Source organism: Copadichromis virginalis, linkage group LG10 (assembly GCF_057382275.1).
Source record: "Copadichromis virginalis isolate Kocher_CV1m ecotype Utaka linkage group LG10, C_Virginalis_male_GT1.1, whole genome shotgun sequence".
Classification (NCBI taxonomy): Eukaryota; Metazoa; Chordata; class Actinopteri; order Cichliformes; family Cichlidae; genus Copadichromis; species Copadichromis virginalis.
Genome location: NC_140627.1, coordinates 34032885 through 34044683, shown reverse-complemented (window position 1 = coordinate 34044683; position 11799 = coordinate 34032885). Strand labels below are relative to the sequence as shown.

General features: G+C 41.8%; 1 protein-coding gene across 1 annotated transcript; it reads right to left on the bottom strand.

The window, feature by feature from the left end:
* Positions 1 to 625: 625 nt before the first annotated feature.
* Positions 626 to 5377, bottom strand: LOC146700902 (GTPase IMAP family member 9-like). The gene is made up of 2 exons (XM_085471222.1): positions 5325 to 5377; positions 626 to 2168 (listed from the first exon to the last, which is right to left on the bottom strand). Exons 1-2 carry the CDS (start codon positions 5347 to 5349, stop codon positions 1252 to 1254), a joined length of 942 nt encoding a protein of 313 aa, XP_085327348.1. The 5' UTR covers positions 5350 to 5377; the 3' UTR covers positions 626 to 1251.
* Positions 5378 to 11799: the final 6422 nt, after the last annotated feature.

Sequence of the window (11799 nt, the reverse complement as noted above, 5' to 3'; positions counted from 1 at the left end):
CTTGAGGTGACTGATGTTGTGATTTGGCGCTATAATTGAATTGTGTTTTGCTGTTGTGGTTCTGTTGGCTTCATCAGGTAGTGGCCTTCAGCATACAATGGACTGGTTCACAGGTGAGTCTAAACCACCAGGAATGGGAATCAGCACCTCCAAGTCTGTTCATGGGGGAGTGGAAGATTAACCGATGGATTGGTCTGTGGTTAAGAGAGAGACTGCACACTTCCTCCAAAGGGTGCATGGGAGTTGCTGACACTTAGAAATATGGCAAAGAGTGTAATCATTTAGGAGAAACTCAGAGTGGAAGTGCAACTCCATATCGAAAGGAGCCGGGTGAGGTGGTTCAGGCCTCTTACTCAGATGGTGGCTGGATGAGGCATTCTGTGAATGTTCTACCAACAGGAGGTCCCGGGGCAGACCAAGGACATGCTGGGGAGATTATATGTCTCGACTGGCGTGGGAACACCTAGGTGCCTCCCCACATGGGCTGAAGGAGCTGCTCAGCCCCTGATAATCAGGAGAAGATTAATGGGTAGAATATGATATAACAAACACTGGATGATATACATATATACTATATTAAACTGTAACATGAAAGAAAATGGAAAAAATCAGAGGAAACCATGAAGCAAAGTACGATGCAATGTATTTGAATCCAATTTCCTACATTTGATCAGTTTCCTTTGATTTTACATTTAAAGTTGTACAAGTTGTACATGGGAAAATGTGATTACAATTATTATCATGCACACAGTGTTGACTCATGAATAAATACAGTACATTTTCTAATAAGTGAAAAAAAATAAAAGGATACAACAGCAACACAAAGCGAAAATTACCAACAAAACAACAGTTAAACCAATTTTTTCTTTAGTCTTTTGTGGAGGCACAGTTTTTATTTTATATGAAAAGAATAATTCGGTGCTCCTACTTCTGATTGAAAACTGACCTAAAACAGAGTTTTTAATAATCTGAAAGCTTAAACGTTTACCCGTAGCGTTATTATTTGAATAGGGATACCACTCCTCAGCTTTCATTATTAATGTGTTTGATTCATGCATATACAGCAATAATCTGACCTTCTGATTATTTTCGATTGAAGAGTTCAGGAACATCTCAATAATCACTTCATCAACATTCATGATAAACAAACATCTGAGTAAACGTGATTCAGTAAAAACACACGATATGATAATAACCTCACTGTTGATCTTCATGTTAAGCTGACTTTAATGAGTCACAGCTAAATGAATTTCACTGTATAGGACATGCACCGCTTTTCACGGCCACAACTGTAGCTCCAGCTACAGCTCCCACTACAGCTCCCACTGCAGCTCCAATTGGGCCTCCTACAGCTCCAACACCTGCTCCAATAGCAACTTCAACAGCAAGTCCAACACCAGCTCCCAGACCAATACCAGGAATTGCTCCAGCAGCAGCCACAACGGCCTGGATGAACCAGTTGTCTTTCTCTGCCAGTCTCCGTGCTTCCTGGGATGTCATGCCTGGATTTTCCCTCAGAAGTCGGCCCATCTCCTCTTTTATGGCTTTCTCTGCCTCCAGGAATTTTTCATTGGTGTAGCAGCTTCCTCCGTTTCTCTGAACCATTGTGTTGATCTTCTCCAACAGCTCTCTGACCTGAGTGGGATCTTTCTTTCTGTTGTTAAAAACATGATATCTTCTCTGACACTGATCGAGGAAGTCATTGAGAGCTTTACTTTTATGGATAAATGTTTCTATGTTCATGTCGTCGGCCTCCAGGTTGTCTCCATGTGTGAACAAGGCCATAGTGTACTGTGCTGCTGTTTCTCCAAACACCTTCTGAAGGATTTTCACTGTTTCTTGTTCTTCTTTTGTGAATCTGCCAGCCTGTAGCACAACCAGGAACACATGAGGACCAGGAGCAACAAATGAGATTGATCTAGCGATCTCTCTTTTCACCTCCTTTTCAGTTTTGCTGGTGTCGAACAGACCCGGAGTATCAATGACAGCCAGCGCGTGACCACCAAATTCTCCCGTTTCCTTTCGGCACTCTAACGTTACTGTGGAAGGAGATGTTGTGGATATAAAAGTTCTTGTTCCTAAGATGGTGTTTCCTGTTGCGCTCTTCCCAACTCCAGTTTTCCCAACGAGGACTATCCGGAACTTGGGTTCTTCCTCTTCTTCATCATCTGCCAAACAATGTTAAAAACATGACGCTGATGTTAATGTTGATCAGATGTGTACATCTGACATTTTCGTTCCATTTTCCTTTGGAAGGAAATGTTTTTTTTTTTTTTAAAACATCAGCTCTAAAAAGTATGCTTTAGTTATCTGGAGCCTAAACAGTAGTAACAGACAGTACCAGGCTGCTGAGATGGATGAAGGAGAAGCAAAACCTTGCAATTGTGATGAATTTTGCAAGAAAGAACTGCAAGAACGTTATATTAATACGAACTTTTAAAACAGAAGTTACATAGAATTTACAGGAAGCAGAGGGTCTGTTTTACGTGTGGACCAATCCATCTAAAATCAACCTGTTTTTACAACATTAACATTATCGTGTTAAAATGTTTAATAACTGGATATTTACAATATGAAAAGGTTCAGCAATCCCATATTTCAGCACACACTAATAGAGATTGACAGACCACGTGACTTTCGCGCATTGCATTTTGCATTTTGTATAAGTTCATACTCAAGTTTAAAACAACAACTACACTAAAGCTATTCTGTTATACCTGTATGCAAAAAAAAATATTTCATAGTTCAGCAACACTGATCAATCTAATAAACTTAAACCTACACCATCCTCCCTATTCTGGTATTTTAAAGAGTACTTAGCGTAAATATTAAGCAACCTAACTAATAGGGTTCCAACTCCCAGCAACAACAAAAATAAATAAATAAAAAATAGGGAACCACCCCTCACGCTCCACCTCATGATGCTTAATCGACGTAATCAACCTTAATTTGATGCAGTGTGAAAAAAAATGCACAGAAATCAATTATTTTTCAAGAAATATTAAATAGATTCAACATCTTTCTTCAGCAAAATTGCAGACTGCACAGATGGTACCTTCCCAAAGTAAAAAGTACTATAGCTTACTAGGGTATATATATTAGACTTAATAGTTACTATATACAGTAATGGACTTCTATACATTTTGCATCAAATTAAAACTTTGGGTGTCAGATTCGGATAATTATTTATTAAAAGCTCGACATTTTAAATGAGAATAAGAAAGAAAAGTGTGTCTTTGTGCCCCCTTTTCCCTGTTCATGCCCTATCGGCCCCCCTGGCTAAACTTTGCTAGATCCGCCCCTGCACAGTTACCAGCGTCAGCAGTAGAAAAAGATCCTCGAGTAGAAAGTAATATTAAATACATTCTAACAACAGCTGATCAAGCTTAAACGTGCTGCTGTTGTTCAGCCGCTGGTTTCCTCTTTCTGGTGCAAAGTGGGCCAAAAACAAACCAGAGACACGGACTCACGACAGAAAAGCCGATCAGCTGATCGTTAAGCAGTTTCATGATTGAAGTAGCAGCAAGAAGAGGCAGTCGCTCCATATATCGCTTGTTAAGCTTAACGCAGGAATGCTTTACAAACATTCAGAGATGGACTTACACACTTGCTTTACTTCTCTTGGGGATAACTTTGTCGGAGATGAAATGCCGGGTTGCTAGCGAAGCTCCAAATGCTATCCAGACCACCGACAGGTCCCGCATGCCACAGCCGCTCTATCACGTGATGCATACTGCTCCGACGTGCTAACGTTCTGAGGTGAGTTACGGCGCGTTGCAAGTTTTGTGAGGTGCTTTCGTGATATTTAATGGATCGATTACATTTTTTATTTTTCTCCAATATCCGATCCAGTAATTTAGGTCAGTATCGGACCGATACCGATACGTAATATCGGATCGGTCCATCTCTAGTACAAAGACAGACTTGATGAAAACTCAAAGAAAAGATACGAGGAAAAAATCAAAGGAGCGAAAGGGTTAGACCCTTACGAGCACACAGAGGGACAAAAGACGTCAGCGTGCTGCCCAACTTTCACCACGCTCATATTTATAATCATACGGTTCTTGGAGTGAGTGCATACACTCATGAAGTTTAGTAACTTCCGGTCACTGCAACAAGCCCAGGTACAGTTTACCGACGGATGGGTGCAGGACCTTGAAATGCACCGTGTAGAACGAAAGACCATCGTACGTATCATAAGTTTACCAGTCTCACAAATCGTCTCCATAAATACACATTCGTTAACCATTTATTAATACGACCTTGAGCTCAACGGTAATTAATTAGTAGTGGAAATAATTTCTGGTTCATTACAGAAATGTAGCAGTGACAATAATACTGTATGTTGTAATCGTACTGGACAATTAGTGATACAAAACAACTGTTTTATCCTGTGAATAAAAGTATATGTTTTTGTCAATGTACCATAATAACAGAAGCGAAACGCAATATTGTGTCAGGACAATTTACTATTTATGCACAATAAATAAAGGAGCATAGCGCGACAATTTCTGTTCAGCGCCAGACTTGCTTGTAACCTATATCACCAATTATGTTATGAAAATGACGCATTAACTACCAGTGATTCCTGAGATTAGGGACAAAACAGGTTTTAATTTTCTAAAATATATTTTTTGATTTTTCAAAAACATATTTGTATATAATTGTTTGAAGACAAAATCATAGTTTTGTTGTATAAACATTGCCTTGGTTTGTCTTTTATCTGCCCGACATGTTTTGTCCCTTCTCTCAAGAATCACTGCTACAACAGCAGACTGAGCTGTGTGTAAATGCTTGGAGCAGACTAACCTGTGAGAGTTCTGGGACGTTATATTTGCTCTTTGAATGGCTGCAATCCAGACCATCCGTGGCTCTTTGTTACTTCGGAAACATGGCTGAACAATTTCTCTTCAACGACGTAATCCGTTAACAACGATCTCTTTACTCGTCGGCTTCCCGTGGCTGTCATGCGACCGGCTACTACAGTTAATAATACAACGGCTTCTTGCCATTTTGTGTTTCTTTTTATCGCTGTGTGACTGTTTTCATGTGAAAGCCTGCGTGCGCTAGTACCTCTCGCCACGAGTTCCCAGAATCCTTTGCGGTTTTACCCCTGAATGACGTCATATTTTCAATCTCTATTTAAAAAAAAAAACATAAAAAAACCCCCAAAACAATTACTGACTGAATATGTTAGATCAGATTCTACAAATAATAATAAAAACATAAAAACAACAAAAACAAAACAACCAAAGAAATAGAGAAGAGAACATAAGTCCTAAAAACAGACGTGTAGTGAGCTCTATTAGTTTCCATGTACTTACCTAGCAGAGCATATGTGCTGTCCATGTTTGTCCCTCTGTAAGCGGCTTGTTTGTAATTGTGTTGCATGTCTGACTGCTTTCTGTTTATAGTGTCTCAGTATGAGAGTCTGCTTCTAGTCCTGCCCTCAAACATGTGACATCGTTATACGCACTCACAGATAGAAGAGATGAGGAAAAATGGGTAACCCAGGTTACAAATGTTACCATGATGCAGCTATAAGAAAAGAACAACCTGAACAATGAATGACATCAAATACAACGTTTGATTACAACAGCTGATTGAGCTGAAAATTAATTGCAATTTTCCTCTGTAGGTCTCTGTGGACCTTGTTTACATCCACAACACTAATGGTTCCATTTAACACGTCATAATCTACGCTCATATACTCATAAAGTAAAAAAATCGTTTGTGGCAATGGTCCTAACATGATGTGGTGGTGTGACCGTGAGTTTGGGAACTGTGGGGGAGACCCAAGCCAAACCCATGTGCTGTTACTGTGGCCGAGAGTGAAAGAGAAAGTTTCATATGCCCCGATGACTGGACAGAAAACCGCTGCAAGTGTTACGCAAGAAAAGAAGGAGAGTATTCATAGTAGGAATTATGACCGCTGGCCCCAGTCTTCTCTAACATTTGGAATAAAAATGGCTGCGTGGAAATGAACCCTCCAGAGAGGGCTTCTTTAACAGAGTTTAGACTGTTAGACTGTGTTTTAGTGTTTCCACTGAGATCTCAGTGAAGTGGTTTAGAGGATGTGGGGGTAGGGAGGGGGGATCTGGGTTTAGCTCTATGAAGATCAGTCATTTTATTGGTTCTATATTCAAAACATTGTTCATTCTTTTCCAATGAAGATGATGAAGATTCAGTGTGATAAGATAAGATAACCTTTATTAGTCCCACGCGTGGGAAATTTGGTTTGTTACAGCAGTGGACAGTGCAAAGTTGCACAGAAAAATTAGAAGAAGAAAAAAAACACTGGAATAATATATCCATAAGATATTGTACACAATAGAATAGAATAAAACGAAATGCTTTATACAATATGAGTACAATACAACGATGCCAGAAAGAGTACTGCAATAGATGGGTAGACCGAGAACCAATCACAGTTAGTTTTAAAAGGATTCTGGACGTGTGACCGTGGTTAGTGATGGAATGTGAAAGACAGTAGTTCCCTGAATTTCATCTGGTTGTCACAATCAACGGAAGCAGGACCCAAACACAGACACGTGAAAATGAAACTTCTAACGAGCCGTTTATTATGGCTGATTAAGCAGTACAAAAAGAAAAAGGCCAAGTCAAAACAAAAGTGGACAAAACCTAAACTGGGAAATTAGAAACATGAAAAAACCCTAAACATGGAAACCTGACAAAAAATATCTGAATATCTGAAAGTGTGAAATCCTGGAAACATGGCAGGAACATAACAAACGACCTGACCGAGAATGAATGACAGCAGAACATAAAGGGAAGTGGACGCACACGGGGTACACCGTTGACACACATGAACATGACGCCTCATGGGAAGCAAAACTAAACACAATGACCACGGAACACGAGGCTGTCAAAATAAAACAGGAAGCAGAGACACAAACGTAAGTGGGATAGTTAAGGAGATGATGGGAGACAAAGACATCACCAAAACACACAAAGGGCGAGGGGGACTTGACAGATGTGACACTATAAGGCTTTGGAGTTGACATCACGCCACAATGCATTGTGGGAGTGCGGCGCCATTTTCGGGGTCTACGAATCAAAACAAACACACTGTGTTGGAACGACGACTACAAGATGCTTAAAAGCAGCTCAAAAGAGAATGAACTGTATAGAGACCGATTTCATTCAGAGGCGACGCGGCGGTACTTGCAGAAAATAGCGTGCATTGGAAATGTGGACCCGTATGAAACACGGCCGTGGAGTAGAAACCCTGAAGACCGTAGCCTGACATATTCTCGTACCTTGTCAGCGCGTACAAGTCGTCATTCAAACAAAGGTAAGTCAGCTCGAGTACTGCGTGTGAAATGCGTTTGATTTCCCTGCAAATATTCAGATTACTGCAGCATAAATTCATTCATGAGGGGAAATTACAGTGAGAACATGTGGAGGCTGTTAGGTGTATAACACAGTGAGTTCAGTGCATTGATGAGACACTGTCCTGAAGGATTTAGTTATTCTTTATGGTTAAAGAAATTGCAATCATTTATTCATGTTTATTATAAATAATCCTAATTATATATCTTGCTTCCATGTTTGTATCTTGTGTCACTAAAAATACATTTTATTGTAGTTTTATACTTTGATCAATGACCTGCAGAATCTCCTTATCATATTAAGGGATTCATAATTGTCACTTTATGCTTTCTCCATCTCTAAAGTGATGGCATCCTTGCATTACATCCTTTAGGTTCATTTTCTGCAGGCAGGTTTTTGACAGAACAGGCAGATTTACACTATAACCTGCAGCGTTCTATAGATGGACACATAAAGAAATGCATAATTACATGTATGTGCTAACTTTCTAAACACTTTGTTACATTTATGATAAAGTAGATTAAACACATTTACGTCGGCCTTGGCTCATAGTTCTTGTCATAAATGAACTTTGTGTGTGTTTCAGGTCCTGCACTCTCAAAGACTGAATGAACCAGCATTGCAGCCATGGGTCACTGTGAGCATCACAGGGAAGGTTGAAGCCGCCCACTGCAGCTGTATGGCCGGAGTCGTGGAGACCTGCAGCCACGTCGCTGCTCTTCTGTTTAATGTAGAAGCAACAGTGATCTGTGGCACAAGGACTGTTACAGATGAACCTGCATTCTGGGTTTTTCTGGGTAATATGACCAAGATACAGCCAGAGGTTGGCCATAAGATAGACTTCTCCTCTTCAGCTGCCCAAAAAAAGGCTCTTGATCAAAACATAAACAGACCATCTGTAGTGACAGGTAAAAGGAGGCGTCCTCAAAACAGAAACCTCCCACCTGCTACTGTGGAGGAGTCGTCACTGCTATAATGCCATCATGTTTTATCTAGGGGTCTAGATGTATGCCTGTAGTGCACTGCCGTGTAAATAATTTGCATTTACTGAATATGTACTGACTGAGTCCCGCTGTTCAAAAGTTGAATAAAGAAACAAAGTAATTTTTGCCTCTTTTTTTAAAATTAAAACCACTTTATAGAACATCACATCTGTTACAATGATGATGTCATTTATAGTTTACAAATGACAAAATGTTTACACAAAATCATGACAGTGTTTACATGATATCACCCACTACTAACATTACTTTATTTACTGTATCTTTTGAAAAAATACAGCAATTTATACAGCAAAAGACTAAAGAATATTTAACAGGAGCAGGTTTCATTCTTCCCTGGTTTTATTATCACACTGTTCACCAAACGCAGCAAACCTTCACCATCTTATCCAGGAGGGTCACCTCTTCACCCTCACATGGAAGAAGTAATCTGATTGGCATGGTGGTATGTTTGCAGCAGGTCCCTTGTGTAGCGCTGGAACCCAGTCACGATGTTTCATCCATTTCATGGGCTGGTTTGCTGCAATAATGCCAAATAATTAGCAAGTCTATAAACAGAAGGTAGTTCTGCAAAATCATTCAGTAGGATGTTTGTTCTAATTTGCTATGAGCTCAGAGCGCATCAAAAATAAAACTAATAGGCTATAAAGATATGAACATATTTAGAACTTACCGGAATGAAAATGTCAGGAGCACCAACAGATATTTGGAGATGGAAGAGAACTGCACGTCAGCTCGTCTCACAGCTGCTCTCCAGGCTGGACGCCTTCGTTTGGTAACATCGATACACGAGCTGCCTCATGTTGCTTCCAGGTGAGGAAAGAATGAAAAGACAAACCCTTTTCAAGCTTATTCTCTTGCCGGTCGTGCGATCAAACATTGCAGCCGACCACACAGCAAGAACGAACCATGGCTGTTGTGTGTGCCTTCGCTCCTTTTTCGCTTGCGCTTTGTTTAGACCCCCGAAAATGGCGGCTCGGGCCAAAATCCTTTCCACGCCCACCCCCGTGAATGAGTCAGTAATAAGCCTTAAATATTACTGAATCACTTTAAACCAATAATATAATAATTCCCAGGTCTTGTCCACACATATGTGGGCATTTTGTAAAATGCTGCTTTTTCTCAGTGTTTTGGCCAAAGAGGTGAAACTTTTTAGATGCAGAAGGAGAATGCAGATCACCCAACCCTCTCCCCGGCCAGCGGTCTCAATAGACCAAGTACACAAAATCCTGAGGAAGATCACCCCCCGCAAGGCAGACCAGACAACATCCCTGGACAGGCCCTTAAAGCATGTGCAACGAGCTGGCTGATGTTCTCACCTCCATCTTCAACCTTTCCTTCAGCCAGAGCATCGTTCCCACATGCTTCAAAACCACAACTATGATCCCTCACCCCAAGAAAAGCCCAGCCACCTGCCTAAACGACTACAGACCAGTTGCACTCACTCCAATTATTGCAAAGTGTTTTGAGAGAATGGCGCTGGCCTACATCCAGAGCAACATCCCAGACACTCTGGATCCCCTGCAGTATGCCTACGGCCCAACAGGTCCACGTCAGACGCCATCGCTGCTGCCCTTTACTGCTCACTCTCCAACCTAGAAACAATGACTCCTACATCAGGGTACTATTGGTTGATTACAGCTCCGCCTTCAATACTCTCATCCCACACAAACTCATCCACAAGCTGGCAAAACTCAGCCTGCACCCCACCCTACAGGACTCTTTGACTGGCAGGCCACCGTCCATCAGGATCGGCAACAGGACTTCAGCCAGCATTATTACAAACACTGGCGTTCCACAGGGTTGCGTCCTCAGTCCCACCCTCTACACCCTGTACACCCACGTCTGTGTCGCCTCCAACAAAGAGAACATCATACGAGGCGGCTTATAGGAGAGAGGCGGCCGGTCTGGTGTCATGGTGTGAGGACAACAACCTCACCCTCAACACTGATAAGACAAAGGAGATGAAAGGGGACATGAGGAAGAAGAGGAGGCCTCACCAGCCGCTGTTTATCCGGGAGCGTGAAGTGGAAAGAGTGAGCAGCTCATCTCAGAGGACCTCACGTGGACACCGAACACCACACAGCTGGTCAAGAAGGCCCAGGAGCGGCTTTATTTCCTGAGGAGGCCGAGGAAATTTGGTTTGTCTGCCAAGATCCTCAGCAGCGTCTAGCAGAGCAGCACTACTGCTACGGACCGCAAACGCCAGCAGAGAGTGATAACAACTGCAGAGAAGATCACCAGGACTCTGCTGCCCTCTCTGCAGAGCATCTATCATCGCAGACCCCACACACCCCCAACACGGACTGTTCTTCTGTCCTCGGGGCGAAGGTGAAAGTGATGAAGTGTGAAATCTAGAACATCTCGACTCAACAACTCCTTCTTCCTCACTGCCATCAGACTCTTGAACAGCGAAACTACCTCAAATGCAATTTTGCACATCAGGACACTTTGCACATGTTTTTTTGCACATTAAGCTCCTTTGTACATCCATCTACATTGACATCTGCATACACACGTCTTCACTTACTTATATTTTGTACTTATTTATTTATCTCCATTATTTTTCTATCCTTATTTTTATCTTATTTATCGCATTCTTTTAAAACTTTACCTAACTTGACATTTGTGTTTGGACAGCAAATGGAGGAATTTCATTGCACAGAGAAAATTTCTTCTGTATGACAATAAACACTTTGAATCTTGAAGGTGAGTCCTTCGTCTGTGTGGTTAGGGTCACATCTCCACCCGTTGCACCGACATTCTCTTCACAGCACTTGGGTTTGGCTTTTGCATCGTCATGTGGAGATAATTCCCCAAACTAAAGCTGAAACCTTCATTTAAACACACGCCTGTATGTTTGATCGTAGCCTCGGTGAACTGCTCTATCTACACCGACAGACGGGGTCTAGAGGGCACGTGCACAGTCAGCAAAACCAAAAAGGAAAGCCACGCAGCTAAACGTGCGCTAAACTGCTAAAATCTCAAATGTTGCTGTCATCATTTGAACAGTAACAGGAGCGACTCTTGAATTAGGCTGTGCATTTACTTATAATGGAAGCTGTGCTGAAACTCGAGGGTGAAAGTGGTTGTAGGCGGAGGGAGGACGGTGTTTGTTTCTGAGCTGCTCTGTGGGGGCGTCAGGCTGGAACCCGGCGGTCAGAACAAGACAAACACTCGCCCACTCTCTGCTGAACGTATGTGCACGCAACACGAAGGCTCCAACGTGGAGGATCATTGCACAAGAAACTGTGTTTCAGTCCAGGGAAACGTGGTGGCTCCAGCTTTGATTACCAGCTGTGCAGCTATGTTTAACTTAGCTTTCATTGTGAAGTTTAATTGATGTTTATTTGCTTTGTTCACTGCGGCCCAACGTTGGTATTAAATTAATTAAGCTTTTATCATTTTCCCTTGAAGTCTAACTGGGCACAGCTTCGTTACACTT

What these genes read in the sequence shown, in the direction of transcription:
- LOC146700902 (XM_085471222.1), bottom strand. Translation starts at nt 5,349, where the DNA reads ATGGACAGCACATATGCTCTGCTAG. An exon ending in CAGCACATATGCTCTGCTAG is followed by an intron (nt 2,169 to 5,324) that starts GTAAGTACATGG and finishes ATTGTTTGGCAG; the next exon opens with ATGATGAAGAAGAGGAAGAA.